The 17762-nt window shown below is 46.0% G+C and overlaps 1 protein-coding gene across 2 annotated transcripts in view; it reads right to left on the bottom strand.

Annotated features, from left to right (window-relative positions):
- Positions 1-3231: 3231 nt before the first annotated feature.
- csnk1g1 (casein kinase 1, gamma 1) overlaps positions 3232-17762 on the bottom strand; it is a 46944-nt gene continuing 32413 nt past the window's right edge. The window contains exons 6-13 of one of the 2 annotated variants that reach the window (XM_036534740.1): positions 16605-16690; positions 16438-16522; positions 15399-15547; positions 14989-15096; positions 10374-10484; positions 9399-9505; positions 5158-5181; positions 3232-3317 (exon numbers count right to left, since the gene is read on the bottom strand). In XM_036534740.1, coding sequence (XP_036390633.1) covers positions 3263-3317; positions 5158-5181; positions 9399-9505; positions 10374-10484; positions 14989-15096; positions 15399-15547; positions 16438-16522; positions 16605-16690 — 725 coding nt within the window. In that variant the 3' untranslated portion in view covers positions 3232-3262. The remainder of the gene's footprint in view (positions 3318-5157; positions 5182-9398; positions 9506-10373; positions 10485-14988; positions 15097-15398; positions 15548-16437; positions 16523-16604; positions 16691-17762) is intronic. The other variant, XM_036534741.1, reaches the window with a different exon arrangement.

Here is a 17762-nt window from a genome sequence, read left to right as displayed (position 1 = left end):
CATTAGGCTTCTGTTTATATCTGACTTTGCTGTTACAGCACAGATGGAGTCATGTCATGTGTCACAAGCTCAAAGGTACAGTACAGGACTGGGGATCTCAGCTCAGTTAAACAACCAGGAAAATGTAGTGCAGTCAAAGTCACCAGCTGCATCTTCGCTCTTCCCCACAAAAGCATGGCCATTTGGATTCAAACAATAATAACAAAAAAAAGATTACAGTATATCTTACATTTCAATTCACATTTAATATATATTATGAAATGAAATACAAAAAAAAAAACAAAAAACAAAACAAAACATGAAACCCTATGGAATTAATGCTGTGAAACAGGCGCTGACTGAATAAAGCAAGGCAACATCGTCACTACTTACATTTACGACTTTGCATTCATTCAAAGCAAATCCTCTGCTACGCGTGAGAGGAACCAACGACAGGATTATTCAAAGGAAAAAAAAAAAAAAAACACACTGGTTTTCCAGAGCACTTGTGCCTGCGTTCTTTCCTTCCCTTCCTGTCCTGTCCTTCCCAGAGTGAGTTCGGTCACCCTCGGGTACGATATTCAACCTGGCGGCACTGAGCGATGGGCAATGATCACGTGCCGAAATTCTTACGAAAATCCAAAACAAAACAAAAAAAAAAAAAAAAAGGAAAACAAATAAAATGAAACAAGCCAGGAGTCCGTTTCTCATAACTCAGGGCCTTGATGTTTTTTTTTTTTTTTTGACAGACGACAGAATTTGGTATAGTTGGCATTTTATGGATGTTTTGTGAGAGGGGGCGGTAGAATGTGGGCAGGGCTCTCTGAGGGCGTCCCCCCACATGGGCCCGGGACACAGAGGCAACAGTTCCAGGTTCCTTCAGCGCGAGAGAGAGTCAGGAAGGAATGCGGCGGTGTCTCACCGCCCAGATGCCTTTGCCCCGGTTGGCTCTGCTGAGTGGTGATCTGGTTAAGGCATTGAAACAGTAGAGAGTTTTGCAGGGGGCAGCTGGTGCCAGTGTTTGGAGAGCACGCTCGTGGTCCTGCCCTGAGCCCGGCTGCTCTGGTGTCTCTCCCATGGGTCACGGCACAGTTCTCAGGGGTGCGCAATGCTTGATGCAAGCGGTGGATCAGCACTGTGTATGCGAGGGAGGGGGGGGGGGGGGGGGGGGTTAACCTAACGATCGGCGCCTTGTCAGGAACATTTTTAACGACGCTACTTCGGGCAGTATGTGAACGGGCTTTCTACAAGCTTGCGGTTTGGCGTGCTTCAAACTGGAATACTTCATTACAGGAGTGAGAAGGCAGTATCCATTAAAAAAACAGAATGGCCATATGAAAAGTTTTTTTTTTTTTTCTCGCCATTCCAAGTTATAGAGAATGGAAGCCACCAGTGAAAGTACTGAGACCTGTTGTACAAAATGAATCCTCCCGGGTGCTGTTTCTACATTCTAGCAACATTCTACTCTGCAGACGATTCTGAAGCAATTTAAGGAGAGTGCATCATTTCACTTAAATTCTCACCTTGGAGGCATGAAGAACCAGGATATGGAAAGACACTCCAATGTACAACTTTACAAGCGTGACCATTTAAGCCAAGGAAATAAGTAGGCTTAACAAAGCCTACCTGGTTCCTAAACTACAGAGAACAGGGGGTAGTTGCTGTGAGGGTGAACATCTCCACTTTGACCCCCCCAGTTACAGCACAATCTCACAAATTTACAGCACTGACCATCCACAATTCCCACTTAGCTGCTACATTGGAGGAGGGCACAGGTGTACAGGTGCCCAACCTGTCGCAGCTGAAGCAGGATTTCAGCAGACTCTCCTGGTTCCTCTGGAAAAAGTGCCACTGTGATTGTCAGGAAGGACATTTGTGAGCAACGGAAGCGTCGGGCAGCATGGCTTAAAAAAAAAAAAAAAGGCTAAATCAAGACGTGCCCGTTTCACATGACATAAACAAAAACAAAAAAGGCTTTGAAGCAGCAAGGTCGCAGGAATGGTTTGTAATCTGTAGTGGTGAAATGCTTTCAAACAAGCAGCTTAACAGTTTTTTCCATCAAGACACAGAAACCGAACGTGCCACTGACGCCATTTCCTCCTCTCCACCAATGACAGTGGCTTTTGGCTGTCAGAGCGACCGCGCTTCCTCCTGTGACCCCTGCCCCTCCTCCTCATCCTCCTCCAGGGGGATTACTCTGAACTTTGATGTTTGCGCTAACAGAAAGCCAGTCTGCTCACACGCGGAGGGGAAAAAACGGAGACAAAGGAGAGAAGTAGCGGACACGGCTGAGCTTCCCAGAGGTCACAGGTCACACGTTCCGCCTAAAGGCATCACCCTCACGAGAGGAACTGGCCTGGAGGAGCAGCGATTCCCTTCCCTTCCCCATCCAATCCCTCAACAGCTTCACATACTGAGTGCAACGGAAACCTCACAAAGCCACTGGCAACATGCGCGAGCGGGTGGCGCGCCTACAACAAGACACGTTACGTTTGTACTTAATGCCTACCGTTCAAGGAGAGCTGGGAGTTATGTTACAGCTGAAAAGCAAGGGCCACCGTTTAACCACCGTCTGACCACAATTTGACCACGGTCCAGAAGGAGCATAGTACAATCAACAAACAGGATATAGGTGGAGAGAAAAAAAAAACTGACGAATGAGAGCGGGGAATGTATTAACTCTCTGGCTATTCCTGCCCGATGCAGTCTGGTTTACCACGGTCACTGGTCCAAACTCACAGTATACCCTCTGAAATAACAGGGCGACACCGGAATCTCGCAGCAGCGAATCGGCACTCTCGTCTTTCTGAGGTCCACCAGCCAGAGCGCAAACAGGGTGGGGGAATGGCTGTTCACCTCCACTCCTGCCTGTGCTCAAAAAAAAAAAAAAAAACACCACACCAAAAAATTAAGCTTGGCTGAAATGGGGCAGTGGTTTGAAAAGCAGGTCAGATGGAGTGATCGCTCTTCTGCATCCCATTCAGAGGCTCATGCCCATCAAACCTTTCATTTGTTCCCAAGTAAAGAGGGGGGGAAAAAAACAAAAAAAAACAAAAATAAAGATGGACCAGAGTGGACAAAAAAAAAAAATTCCCATAGAGACTAAACGTGCAAGCCTCCCACCACACGTTCACCCCAGATCTTTCCGCTCTCGTCTTTTTCTCTCTTTTTAATTCACTGTGTATTTTACTTTGTCGACTTCTCTTTAAAAACACACCGAGTCGAAGGAGACAGGAGGGGGGGTGGGGGGGGGGCTGAGAAGGAGGAAGGGGGTGGGTTTGGATCACTTGTGCCTTGGTGTGTTCTTCTTCCGTTTCCGTCTGAAGAAGCAGCAGCACCTGTGAGGAAGAGAGACAGGACACGTTCCTCTCACACCTTCTCCGAACACTCTCACACTGCATCTACGCTACAGCTGCTGGGGCTCGAAGTCTCATTCACAGCTCCGCTGGGAGGCGGAGGAACGGGGGACGGGCGGGGGGGGGAGAGGGAGCAGCCCTGCTAATTTAAGAACGATGTGTGCAGCCAATTTCATGACTGGATCTGCTAAATACACAAAGGGCTTGCTCGTTCTTATTGCTCTTTCTGCATGGCACTTCAGCAGAAATACCCTGTTGCTTTTGTTAGTAAAACCACAAACTACTTATAGTCATCAATAGTAAATGAACAAGCATTAACCATCAGCAACAGAACCAGTCTGGTTCTGGGTTAACGGGGACTGAGACAGAACGTGCAGCCGTGGAGACCAGTACAGCGTGTGCTCTGGGTTCTGCTAGTCCACTCACTAAGACATGCTAAGGGTCTTTAGAATGTCACATAATTTTTGCTGTCTAGTAAAAAATTATGGGTTATGTTTGAGGTAGAGAGTTACAAAGCACGACCACATGACCAAAACAGAACAGTTAAAAACAACGAGCACAGGACAGAATGGTCCTGAAGAAATGCTGAGGGCATGCAGTGGAAAGGGAACAGCTCCAGACTACAACACACATGACAGCGATCAGCCTCTCTATGGGTGTCTCCTAAAGATACAGCACTGGAGACGTCTGGTGAGCTCTCTGGAAATACCCAGCGGGGTATACAGGCCTTTTAACACACACACACAGGGTGGACTGGCCAATCTCTGCTCTGACAGCTACCCACAGCTGCACCTGGTCCTGCAGAAGGGCTATCTTTTCAATTAACCAAAATAATCAATTTAGAACAAAGAAAGGGCCTTCAAATAGGAATGTGCATCATCACAATGACCCTGATTGTATGTTAAGACCAGTGAATGTACTCAAAATGGGTCATCGCTTCAGGTTGCCGTTAAAGCTTTGGCAAAAGAAGACCACAATGCACTGAAATAATTGAACAAAATTGAACAGTGGCAAGGCTGTGTACATGCTACAGTAGGGGAAAGTGTTGCTAATATTCCTGTATATCCTCATCTTTAGGTATCTCCCATACATGGAGTTAGTTCTGTCTCTGAAACGTTGTTGTTTTTCTTTTTGTTTTGGTCTTGAATGTGGACTGCTCGGGAGGTCAGGGAGGGTGCCAGGGGATTGTTCAAACAGGCCTTTGAAGCAGGCTCCTGCATCTACCGGCGGCCTCTCCAGGGAACCGCCCTTCACCATTTGCTCAAGCTGCTCGTCTAGCGAAATTTATATTTAATACAACACTAAGACTGCAGCGCAGTCTTCAAGAAATGGATAAATTAAAAAACACTATCTCCAACAGGTGACAGAGATAGGAAATAGTTTTCTTTTACTTTATCTTGGAAATAGTCTCGTAAACACACATTTGACAGCAACATTGTAAAACATTACATTTAAATTAGAACCTCTTACATCAAAAAAGGATAGCCAGTGTTGTCAGACACACCTCCTGAGGGTGTACTGGTTTCCAGATGATATTTCTTAAATATCTGACAGAGAAGGTTGAATGTGTGTAAAAACATAACACATTGTATGAATGCACTTGCAGAAGAGCCTGCCCAGGCAGGTGGGAAGGATCACACTGGGATCAGCCAGTAGCACAGTCTCTGTGGGGGGTCAGGCCCCTCCCGCCCACCCTGACAATCCCTGCACACCCTCACCACTCCCCAGCCACAGGCCCCTGTCTAATTGGCTCATTCTTCACTGAGTCTAGTCTGGTCCACTCCCTGTGGGTTTTGATGTGGACTTGGAGAGAGGGACTCACCACAGGTTGAGCATTTTCACGCAGCTACAGAGAGTGTAAAGAGAAAAGACAGAGAGATTAATACACAGAGGAGTGATGGTGGGGGACAATCCACATGCCAGACACACATGCACTGCGGGGGGGGGGGGGGGGGGGGGACCACACATACAGATGAGACGTTGTGGGGGGGGGGGGGGGGGGGGGTAGACACTACAGACAAGGCTGGGAGGGACTCGTCCAGGGCACCTTTCACAGAATAGGATCACCTCTAGTAAGTGACAGTATTCGCAACATTGTACGCATGCATTTAGTCTCATACCCGGATAACACGTTTACATTATGGTGTGCACACTGTGGATTTAATCTGCTGGATATTTATCGAAAGGGTTTCAGATTAAGAGACTGCAAGGGTGCATGGTGAATTTCAACCTGCTAACGTCTGGTTACAAGCTCAGTTCCTTCAGCACTGTATCACAGTGCTGAATACAATCCATCATACACGTACTGTAGCCACAATGTATTGGGAATCGAGTACATTACTTATATAGAGCTATACTTTAATGAACACTATTACCAGTAGTCTGCAAACTCATAAGTAAGCCATCCAAATGCCCAGGTGCTGAACAAGTCAGTCTAATGGAAAAGGGATGTTTGCCATTTATTGTGATAACATCAATCACTGGACTATTTTTGCCACCGATTCATGTTCACATCAATTATAGTAATAACTTGCTGAATCATGCTCATTTTTCTAGTCAGAAAAATCCAGGCTTCAATTGTGCATCAAATTTACTGTAATTACTGTAATACTTGCTCATCAGTTACAAAATGAAGGCCCTGATATTAATTTGATCCAAACAAAGTGTCTTCCTGGAATTCAGACCTCTCTCTGTCCCGCCGGGTTCAATACCCTCTGAAAGTGGTAACATGCAAAGCTAAAACCCAGTCTGGATGTAGTCCAGGTGGAACGCATCAGCAACGTGACTTCTGTCCAGCAGAATCAATGCAAAAAATTTTTGTGACAACAGTTACACAAAACCTGTTAAATCGCACTGGGATTTTGATTGCTACACTTTAAGAGAGGCTGGTGACGAAAGTAAGCAGGGCTATTTTTATAGGCCTTCCTCCACTTTCTGTATTTAGAGATGGCTGTAATTATTATTAAGGGGAGAAAATGCTCACTGAATGGATTTAGTGCAGATCATTCACGTGGACTCACATTCTACTGAAATGCATTTCATTCACGGAAACAAATTTTTTGGACAAGCATCCCTCCTAAACTGTGGTTAACACCGCACTAATCCTCCCTAATCCAAAAGCAGTATTGAGCGTTGACCCCCCCCCCCCCCCCCCCCCCCCTTCAAAGTCATTTGGGAAAATACTCACAGTCCACAAAAATGAATGACTGCATCAAGCACGTACGGCTTCTCTTTACCATACTTTTAAAGCAGCAACGCTAATAAACGTTTTGGTCAAAGTAACCTTTCCAAAATTGTGCCACTAGGTTCAAGGTAGCATGTGAACTTATTATGCCCATTATCGGCTTCTCTGTGAAATGTCCTTGCCTTGAAGCAGTGCTGTTCATTATAAATGATGCACTACAGAATCGACGCGTACGTATACATTTTTTTTCCCCCACCATCTTTATCACATTTATACAAACACGGCAAAACAATGCAACATGCTATATGAGAAATTTTGACCTTCTCATTGACGCACGACATCATGGCGAGAGGTCGCTTGTTGTCTCCATCAATATCTGGAGACCTTCGACCATGTGGGAATGAATCTTGAACAAGGTCAGTTCTGCAGATTACGGTTGTCACACAATAAAAGATTAAGAGAAATAATTCGTGTTTGACGTGGGTGTTATTTATTTTTGGTACCGTCTTTGTGTGTTACTTCTCACTCCAAGGAAAAGCTTATCAGTATGCGCATAGACACATAGACACACACACACACACACACACACACACACAGACATAGGTGTATTTGGGCCTGTATCTGCATTGTTTTTGGAACAGTTCAAAATGTCGATTAGCTTTCTCTCACCCCCACCCTGCGGATTCACCGTCTGTGACAAAATAACAGTCCAATTTAATCTTTTGAGAAGATAACAAATCATATTTTAATTCTAGTTACATCACAGCATGTAAAGTTGATTCATTTTAATCTGTGTTTTACTGGTCCTGTTTGTTCCCTTGGTCCAGCAAATTTATTAGGTGCACCTTGCTCCAACTTGGTAAGCTACTCTAGAGATGAGCATCTGCTAAATGACTATATATGATATGTATACTTACATTTCTGCAATTTTATGGACTGAAATAAATGAGATCTTTTCATAATGACTGCACTTTACAACCTCTAAAAAAGTATGAGTATCTTGTAAGGTTGTTAGCTAGAGGGCCGAGTTTGTTCGCTTGATACAGTGCTTGGCCCAGTCATGCCCAGGTACACCTCGACTTCAGACCCCTGGGATGTGTTCATCCAGGTGGATGAGCTGGAAGCTGGAAGCTGGAAACAGCCTAACGGAAACTTGGCTTTTGCAGGTACAACACAACCCTGGATGAGTTCACCCTCCAATAACAAGAGGAAGGGAGAGAGCAGGCAGGAAACCACACAAAACAGAGGGGGGGGGGGGGGGGGGGGGGGGCAAGACAGGAGGTGAGGTAGAGGTGAGAGAGAAAAGGGTGGGGCGGGGGAGAATGTTGGAGGGAATGGGAAAATGAGAGTGAGAGCCAGGGCAAGGAGAAACTCCAGCGAATTTCACCATTCTGGTCTGGCTTAGAAGAACTTCACTGAACAGTTCATTTTAACGTCGTAATTCAGGAGGGACTATAACACATTAAAGCTCCTCAGATGCCTGTCTGCGGCACAGAAGGTCAAAAACCAATCCTTGTGTAAGGCATACTTAAACAGATCCATTCATATTTAAATCATTTATTGTTCTCATTCAGTAACCAATTCAAATGTGTGGACCTGTTTTGTATACACTGCATATTATACAGTTTTACACATTTACGGACACAAGGTACACCTTACGTCCCAGACTAAAACTTACACTGCTGTTGTATTGCCTTCTTTCATTGTGTTTTAAGGCAACGATCCAAAACTGCACCTGCGGGGAATTCCGCTGGAAAACTAAACAAGCCTGTAACGTAATGTTATGTAATGTAATGTTTTCTGGAACAATTAGAGGCTACTTAAGCCGTTTGTTTCAGCCGTGCCAAGAACATCAGCGCCGTAGGACGCTGCGCGGCAGAGACAGAAGGGACTACATTTCTCGACTGTTTTTTGATGATCGGGTTTCATGCGATATAACCATGGAAACACTGGTGGGCATTAGCTTCCCGCATGCTAATTCAGCAGTCACTGCTGCAGCGCTTGTCTTTCACTGGCGTGCATCAGAATCAAAGAAAAACATCTAGTTAAGAAATCAAAAGAGCCGGTCGGGCGAGCGCTTCATTTTTTTTTTTTTTTTTTTTTTTTTAAACGAGGACATGAATAAGACCTGGGAACAACTTGCTGACTACCCAAGGGCCAGGTAAATAACGGGCAGACACAGAGAGCGAATAAAGCCAAGAACGGTAACAAAGAAAAATGAAACCAAAAAAAAAAAAAAAAAAAAAATGGAGGGTGGTGGGCAAGGGGGTGAATTTGTAATGACACGGTGTGGTGATGGACATACCTATCCTAGAGCCTAAAACCTCAGCCACCTACTGTATTGTACGGATGAAAAAGGGAAGCTGCTTACTCAAAGAACAGAATCTCTTATCCGTGCATACCATGCAAGCCTGAAGAACCCCCCCACCCCCCACTTGTGTTATTCTGATGAGCATTTGGTAACAGAGCTAGGGCCAGCGGTCACTTCTGCCAGGGGCTGAGTGTCCACAGCCAGACTGCCAGGTGTTGAAGATGTGGTATATCGAGACAATAAGGCAACTGAGCTGATGCTGATCTCATTTAATGCCATACAGTGACAGCAGAGAGGTTAGAGAGAACCAGAGAGGTGAAAGACCCAGCCCCACCCTCAGGGGTCAACAGGATGGCAAGCACAGAGGGACAAAATGCACACAGTCATGAAGGAGCATATTCAGACAGCTATGTCAGGAGAAAGGGCAGGTTCTAAAGTCAGAGGAAGAGAGAGGAGACGGGAGAGAAAGAGAGCAGGAGGGAGGGAAAAAAAGGGGAAGAGAGGAAGAGGAGGAGAACAAAGAGAGGAACACTGTGGAATTCTCCTGGGTGGAATGATTAATACATACTTGGCCTCATCCACCACTTCCACCTCCGCCTGCGCTGTGATTGGTGCGTTGGAGTGGGCTGCCAGTGGGTCATCCGCATTCAGCTCGCCATTGGTTGAACTGACCACCTGAGAAATCGTTGACATAAAATAAGAACAGCATTACCGATTCTGAACGCAGAGCAATGAAAAGCGCCAGCGTCAAAGCCGCTGCAAATGATGAAGTATGTGCCTTGGCGACTGTGTCAGAAGCCCTGATAGCCATCAGTGGTGCTGCCTCACCTGGCCCACAGACTTTAAAACACTGTATTTACAGCCTGCTGTTACTTCAGCTGCACAACCTGTGCCGTGTCCTACAGCCTCCCAATCAGAAATGAGTTGACCTCCTCTATCACACCAGCGTTAATTGATTCCCTGGAGGACTAGATATATCCTGCCTACTCTGAACATCACACAACGCCAGGAAACGCTGGCCACGCTGTGCCAGAGCACTGCCGGTTTTTCAGCTACCTGTTTATGAGAGATGTCCCTGTGGGATGCCCACTCAGGACTGTGGTACCGTAGTGCACCCAGTAAATGTAACACTGGTGCTGGCAAGAGTCATCTTGGGGGAATCAGTTTCCACCACCTTCTGCGGCAAGAACCACTCGTGCCTGTCAGGATCTACCTAGAGGCCTTGTCAACTTGAGCAGTGTAGAACAGACAGTACATCAGAGGACCAGGGCTTCATTCAATAGGCACAGCACCACAAACCAGAGCTCCATATTTTAGGGAATGTCAAGGGCTCTGCACTCTGCCTCCCATCAGCCCCTTACAAAGGCTTCTGTGCCCCTACTTCCCAGCAAAAGCATCCCAGTTCGGCAACAAACCAAGTATAGGCTGGGAAGACGAGAACCAGAGGTGTGATCACACGATCAGGCCTCCTGACCAATGGGAACGCAGGGTGTGTAGCCGCCGCCCCGCAACCGAGAGGGAGCAGCGTGAACGGGTCCGGTACCTGCACTGATCCCCCGTGCCTGTCTGCTGCCAGGTGGGAACTCAGGTAGGAGGAATTTGCCTGCCGATTGGGCTGAACCTCCCATGCTCCTCTGCGGTCTGAAGCTGCCGTCTGCATGGGGGGAGGGAGGAGGGGACGGGGGGAGAGTGCAGGGAGCGGGGTTGTTAGTGGGCAGGGAAGTAGAAGCACAAATACAGGGGGTTCATGCAACGCAGGGCGGGACAGGTGACAAACAAACAGAAAAGCGGGTGGGGGGGGGTGGGTAGGAGTGACAGCAAAGCCAGAAAATAAGTGTTAGTGACTGAGGGCAATCAGTCCAATTTAAAAAAAAAAAAAAAAAAAAAGAACTGACTGTGACCCAGCAAATAACATTACAGAACAAATATAAAAATGAAAAAAACAAAAAAAACATACATACACAAAAAGTGGGTATGTCTAAGTACTACGGCTGTCCTAAATACCATTTTTTGGGCTCCGGAGCTTCGGTATTAATCAACAGTGAATATTTGAAGCTTCGGCTGGGGGTGGGGTGGGGGGGGGGTGTTGAACATGACTTGGGAAGGACTCAGCCAGACATTTCTCCGTTCTCGGCTGAGATGGACAGCATAGCGCTGCAACACGTGTCTTTTGGTTTAATTAAAGCCATTAATTCTTAAGGATTCTGTTATTCTTCAGTATTGTTGTTTGTATTATTTGTTAATAAAAATATTTTCCCAAAGGTTTGGTGTGTTTTATGCATGTTTGTAATCCCGAGGGGTTTGGTTGAGCGAGATCCTATCTATGCACGTTTTATAACAGCTTGTGACAATTTTTCTTATCATGGATAAATTATAGGCCTATATAAATGCTCATAATAATAGGCTCCAAATCAGACACAACACGTGACAAAGCGCTGTGAAACAAGCGCAGAAGCTCATACTCCAACAAATTTAAGATTTGACATTTATAAGATTTATATTTATTTATAATTTCTGTCATTTCTCAGTACTCGCATACATTGAAACGAAATTCGTCCTCTGCATTTAACCCATCCTATACACTCATCTCTATCACTGTTTACAGAGCCGTGGTATTTAAAAATGGTCTCACGTCCCACTGGAAGCAGAGAGAAGAATGGCATCGCTGCAGCTCCCAGGGTGACAAACTTAGCTAGGGGTCAGTCGGAACAATTAGTCGGAACAACCCTCCATTCAAGTCCCAAAGCATGAGTTTGGCGGTCGCCAGCTACTTTTTATTTCCCATCACCGTGACGTTCTCCGTGACGGGATGTCAGGCGCCCAAGCTGAGATGGTATATATTCCACATTTTAACAGTACCTTTAATATAGTACAAGAATATGCTGATAAAATGTATTTTGCAGTTCACCTTTATTGATAGCCTACATTTAGCAAAAAAAAAAAAAAAAAAGATCTGAATCCCAAAATTGAAAACCGAATACCTACCCAACAAACGAATATCCGAATAGTCGAATATTCAGTTTCGGCTCTACTAAGTACCCACTAAGATCCACTTTGCCTAAATTACTGTGTGCAACTGAACGGAGGAGGAGGACCTGTGCATCATTTTCTGTCACTTTTTGCCCAAGAACACTGCTTATATATATATATATATATATATATATATATATATATATATATATATATATATATATATATATATATATATATATATATATATACACACACACACACACACACACACACACACACATATATCTTGTGGGTATAGCCCAGGTAAACTCTATCTTTGCCCTCAATAAAGAATGTGTAGGCAAGAATGTGCTCCTTTAGATTGAAAAGATCAGAGAGATTTTCTGAACTGGAAAACATCTGTAGAGGTTTTTCAGAGTGATGTCTCATCTACTGACTCCCTCTTGAGAATTTCAATGTTGCTGACCCCACACACAAGTACCCTGTCTGACTACGCAGTCATTCTTCCTTAGGATGAGACTTGGCATTTGAGAGTAGGAAAATGTTAGGCACTCAGAATAATGGCAAACGAGGGTAAGAAACAAGATAAAAAAAAAGTGTTCCAGTTTTTTTTTGGTTGAATACAAAGCATTTCCCTGTCTTACACTCTCTTTATTTTGGCCTGAGCTGAGCCAGTCCCCTCAGGACAGCATAATGATATCAGCTCCAGTCACTCGATATTTATGCATCAGACATGTCCAGGGAGTGGTCAAGCCATTAGTCTATTACAGTCACTGGGTCAGAGTTTGATCTAGTGCACACTGTCAAATGGAGTTATTTGACCGTTTAAGATGCAACCCATCCTTGCGTTTTTCGACACGTGTATATAGTCTTCTAGAATGGCATTGCTGGAACCTGACTTTTTACCCAGGGGTTGCAGGTTCAAACCCCAAATAGGGTCGTGCTGTTGTGGGCATAAGCGAGTCATTTTACCCCCCAAAACACATAATTTTTACACAAATCCTCAATTTAAAAAACAAACTGATAAGGTCTAAAAGGCTGTGTGAGCCTCTCCAGATTTGGGTGTCTGCCAGGCTGAAATACAAAAACATATGAGGAGCAGGCATGCGACGAGTACTTTGCTTTGCTCAAATGCTTAATGTAATGAAGGGAGCACAAGGTTGGGCTCCTGAAACCAAGGACGCTCTTTCTCTGGCACACTGCCAATGGCAAGACAAGCCCACGTGTGGGACGAGCCTGGGGACGTGGCCATGATTAAAGATTAGGCCGGGCCTGCTGGAGGTACAGATGCCCGGCACAATTATGTAGCACCATTCCGGAACAGCCAATCACAGAGAGGCTGAGCTGGCAAAGGGGGAAGCCTGGACGTTCTCCAGCGAAGAGATTAATCTGCTCTCTCCTCGACTCTTCAGAATAACAAAGGCTGAGATGCAGTGGATTCGCTCAAACTCCTGTTCAGCAGGATCTGATGCCAGTATTTTTTTTTTTTTCCCAGGGGTGAGGTTATGTATGGCCTCTAATAGCAATGGCAGCCTGTTATCGTGAACCGGGAAACTTTTCAGACGCTGAAAATGGTTTTCAAGTACGTGATGGACACTGTAGTACTTGCGTAAATTAATGGCGTCTTTCTTTTATCAAATACAATTTACTGTACAATTTAAAACCCAATTTACTTTTCTTTCCCTTTTCACTATAGTGCTCTGAAGCCTGTTTACTTCTTTAGCTATGTAAGTGAGAGTTACCTCTTTAGATATACACACAATACTGGACCAGCAGCAGCCTATGTGGATTCATTTGAGGGGCAAAAACAACTTGTTTTGCACTGGTAAATAAAGGAAGCAGAATTAAAACAGTCCAGCTGAAACAAACAGAACTAAAAGACAAAAAACTAGAGGGAAAATCAATCAGAAATCTCTTTTTTTTTATACATAAACATCAATATCCGCTGATTCAAAGGTGTTGCTCCTTTAAATGCTGGGTGATTCACACACATGCAGCTCCGTCACAGTTTGCATTAAGCAGCCTCTTGCATGCTTCATTGCTGTGGGAGGAGGCAGAGGCGTGGCCTCGGTAAGAGGGCGGAGACAGGGTGTTGCAGGGAGGAGGAGCTGGTACAGTGGGCAACAGCCCCGATCACAATGCGGGGGCGGAGCCTGTCTAAGCCCCTCCCTTGCTTACTTCCACCTTCCCTCCCTCCCACCTACATCAGACTTCAAAGGAGGCTAGGCTAGGAAGTTAGCAATCTGTGAGCGTTGCCAGGAAGACTGGACACGCCCCCGGGGTGACAGAGTTCTCTAAACCTGTGTTTCCCAACCCTGCTCCTGGAGGCACACTGTCCTGCATATCTTCTATGTATCCTTCCTGCTTGACTAAATCAGGTGTGCTCAGCTAATCAAAAGTGCCACTGATGAGTTCAGTCAGGTAGGTAGAGCAGGGATAGATAGAAGATATGCAGGACGGTGTGCCTTCAGGAGCAGGGTTGGGAAACGCTGCTCTAAACACCGGGCGTAGCAAGGGCATCAGCCTGACTCAGAGCTCACCCGGCTCTACATTCACCACCACAGCGTCTGACGTGTCAGATCTGAGAGCGCTTCAGCTGATCGTGTTTAAAATCGGCGCAATGCTGCACGCCAGCTGGGCGGGCGACCTCTCGGGCCTCTGCGGCGAGCGTAAATCTCATTGCACTTACGGTGCAATGCGTACAGTCACCGACGATCGCAGATACCGCACGCCTTCATCAAACGCCTCTCTCGGGGCGAGAGAGGTGGGTTAGCATCAGCAGTGCGATTAGCTCAGCAGGAACAGATTTTTACCACTCGTACGCATTGGCAGTGCAAATAAGGTCACTACAGCACCAATGCTCGTCAATCCGCATGCTCGTCTCTCCCAGTTCCCACAGAGTTCTTTGTGTGCTCTGTCCAAATTTATTTGCAGACGGCCAAGGGTGGGGCTGTGTGTGCGTTCGGGAAAAACACCAGGTAAACTCAAACACTGTGACAGCGTCTCCCATTGTGACCGTTCCTCTGCGACTGCGGTGGAGTTTATGGAGGCACTGAGGATCAGAAGACAAACTGTTCTGCTGATAATCCCTGCTGAGTCATGGTCAGAGAAGTGGGCCTCCCTGCCCATCTCCCTGGGTCCAGGACACATTTGGGTAGGGCGGGGGAGAGGGGGGCGGGGCTTACCTGATTCCGTAGGGGCTGGTGCTGGGAGGGCCGGTCTCTGGGGGTGTGGCTTTCTCTTGTGATCCCCGATGCCCCCGAGTCTAACTGGACCGACCCCACTGGCGTGGGCTGGGGGAGAGAGACGCACGGAAACCAGATCAGGGCACACAGCCAGCCAGTCCACCATTCTTCAAAATGTCATAAAGCTGATCACGTATGCAGGAAGTAGTGAGCACAGCTCCTCTTAGAACAGTGTTTACTATAATGAGACTCGGCTCACACACTAGTTGCGTAAGACTACCCGTGTCCACCAACACTTCAATGCCTCACCCCTGTTCGAGCAGATGGCTCTTCTGCACAGCGGTACAGTCAGTGAAGGGGAGGATTGTGGGAAATCTCAGCTTCCTCAGCACCGTGCCCATAATACTCACAATCTGCCTGCCGACCCAGTCGTAGGTGTAATCAAAGGTGTATCCCTTGCGCTCGAACAGCTCAGTGAACAGGGTCCTCAGGTAATCGTAATCTGGCTTCTCGAAGAAATCCAGCCGCCTCACATAGCGCAGGTAGGTTGCCATCTCCTCTGCAGGGTGCAAAGGCCAGCACAGACTGGGTTAGGGTACTGGTGGATGGAGAGCATGACCACTGATTTCACCACAGTCCCAGAGAGCAGGCTATCACAGGAGGGGAATCACCAGTGCCTGTAATGTCTCATGATTCAGAAAGCTTCACTGGAAACTGTTCTGAGATCTTTGAAGACTGAGGACAATCATCATGTACCTGTCACTGCAGCCTACAGACCAACAGTTGTCTGCTCTAGCTACACATGAACTAAGTGGCTCTGTTGTTATCTTAGTGGGATCTCCAATTCCACAGTGCTGAAAGGCAGAACACTACACAGGCCAACCAAGAAACCCAGCATTAGTTTACAGGGCTCTATGTGTGTGAATACTGTACATATGTAACTCTAGTATCTGCGTGTGCATCTACGTGCATGTGTGTGCATCTACGTGCATGTGTGTGCGTGTGTGTGCGTGTGCGTGTGTGTGCGTGTGTGTGTGTGTGTATGTGTATGTGTATGTGTATGTGTATGTGTGTGTGTGTATGTGTGTATGTGTATGTGTGTATGTGTATGTGTATGTGTGTGTATGTGTGTGTATGTGTGCGTGTGCATGTGTGTGTGTGTGTATGTGTGTGTGTGTATGTGTGTGTGTGTATGTGTGTGTGTATGTGTGTGTATCCGCATGGAAGCTTAAGCTCCAGTGAAAGCTCCTATTAGGCTCTCTGGTGAAAGGAAAATACTGAATGACTGAAACCTGAGATGAACCTGAAAGCTGTCACTCGTCACTAGGCGAGATGTCAAACTGGTCTACAGTATTCAATTAGCGCAGTCTGACTGAGGAGAATGTTACAGTGAGGTTAGCTGGGGGTCAGAAGGGGTCGGAGAGGGTCAAAGTTCAACGCTAACCGTACCTGGGAAGCTCTCACAGAGAACCTCGATGGGAGTGTTGCGTTTTGTGTCCCCGATCTTCTGGTATCGTTCTTTCAAGGTGTCCGCCTGCAGAGCAAATATAAACCATCACATACTCCTGCTAGGAACAGCCCTCCACTCTCTCTGTGCACACCTGTAAGGGGCTTACCTTAAGTCCCTGCCAAGGGAGACTTCCCCGCAGGAAATACATAAACATGTGGCCTAAGGCTTCAAGGTCGTCTCGTCGACTTTGCTCTGAAACACAACACACACACACAGACAGAGGAGCGTCAGCCCTTGGTCGTCACGTTATCTAACTTTTCATTACACTATGCTACCACAGACTCCAAGGGACAGTATCACTCAGACGCTTTGCAAAGATCTGAGGTTTTCCCCAGCACTGGATGACAGCTGTATCCTAACTGTGAATCTGAATTCCTAGAACTGGCCTGGGACAGTACAAGTAAGCTGAAAGCAAGAGCTCTACTGTGCCTCAAGAGACTGAGCTTTTAAGATTATTTCAAGTGTAAACAAACAGTCTCCTGGACAACGACAAGAGTCTTTTCACACCTGGACAGCAGGGATTTAATCAAAAACACAGAAAGCGTAAAGTTGGGAGACAACCACAAAGAATGGGAAATTAGCAGGGTATAAACGAAACAAGGCAAAACAGTCCAAGGTAAAATAAGACGGTTACAGAACCCAGAGTATATCTGTTCAGAGTGCAAGGGTACTGAAGCAGTGTGCTGACTTGACAAAAATGGGGAAAAAAAGCCACATAAGGGACTAAACATCCCCAGCTACAATCTGCCAAGGCCCCAATGCCCTTCCAGTTAACCAATCAAATTGCATTTCAAATCTGCATCTTAAACCTTGAAGAGGGCCGTCAGAACTTAAACCAAAGCATTGTATTGTAATGACCCATCGTCTTGAGGACAAATAGCATAATCGAATGTCTGACCTAAAGTCAGGTAGCCTTCAGGACCAATTATGAAAACAGCAAACTGACGTGCTGGCCATATCACCTCTCAGGCCATAAAAATCCTAAATTACAGCTCCTAACTCTTTCAAACCTAGTAACAGAACAGTGAACCTCAGACTAAATGATTATTTCAAACTGTGCCTTGATTTACTGCATGCAAGTCAATGTAACATGGCATATTACACAGAGGCATAGGATCTGAATAGGAAAAAGCCTAGTTAAATATAAACATTTGTAAATAAGTATTACACGAATCAAATATTTGCATGCATGACTGTGCATGCCAATGTTTTGTCCACAATATTCTTGTGTCTTAACAGAGCAACGTTTTGATATTCTTCTTCC

The sequence above is a fragment of the Megalops cyprinoides genome, chromosome 8 (assembly GCF_013368585.1).
Source record: "Megalops cyprinoides isolate fMegCyp1 chromosome 8, fMegCyp1.pri, whole genome shotgun sequence".
Classification (NCBI taxonomy): domain Eukaryota; kingdom Metazoa; phylum Chordata; class Actinopteri; order Elopiformes; family Megalopidae; genus Megalops; species Megalops cyprinoides.
This window is presented reverse-complemented; position numbering and strand designations above follow the sequence as displayed.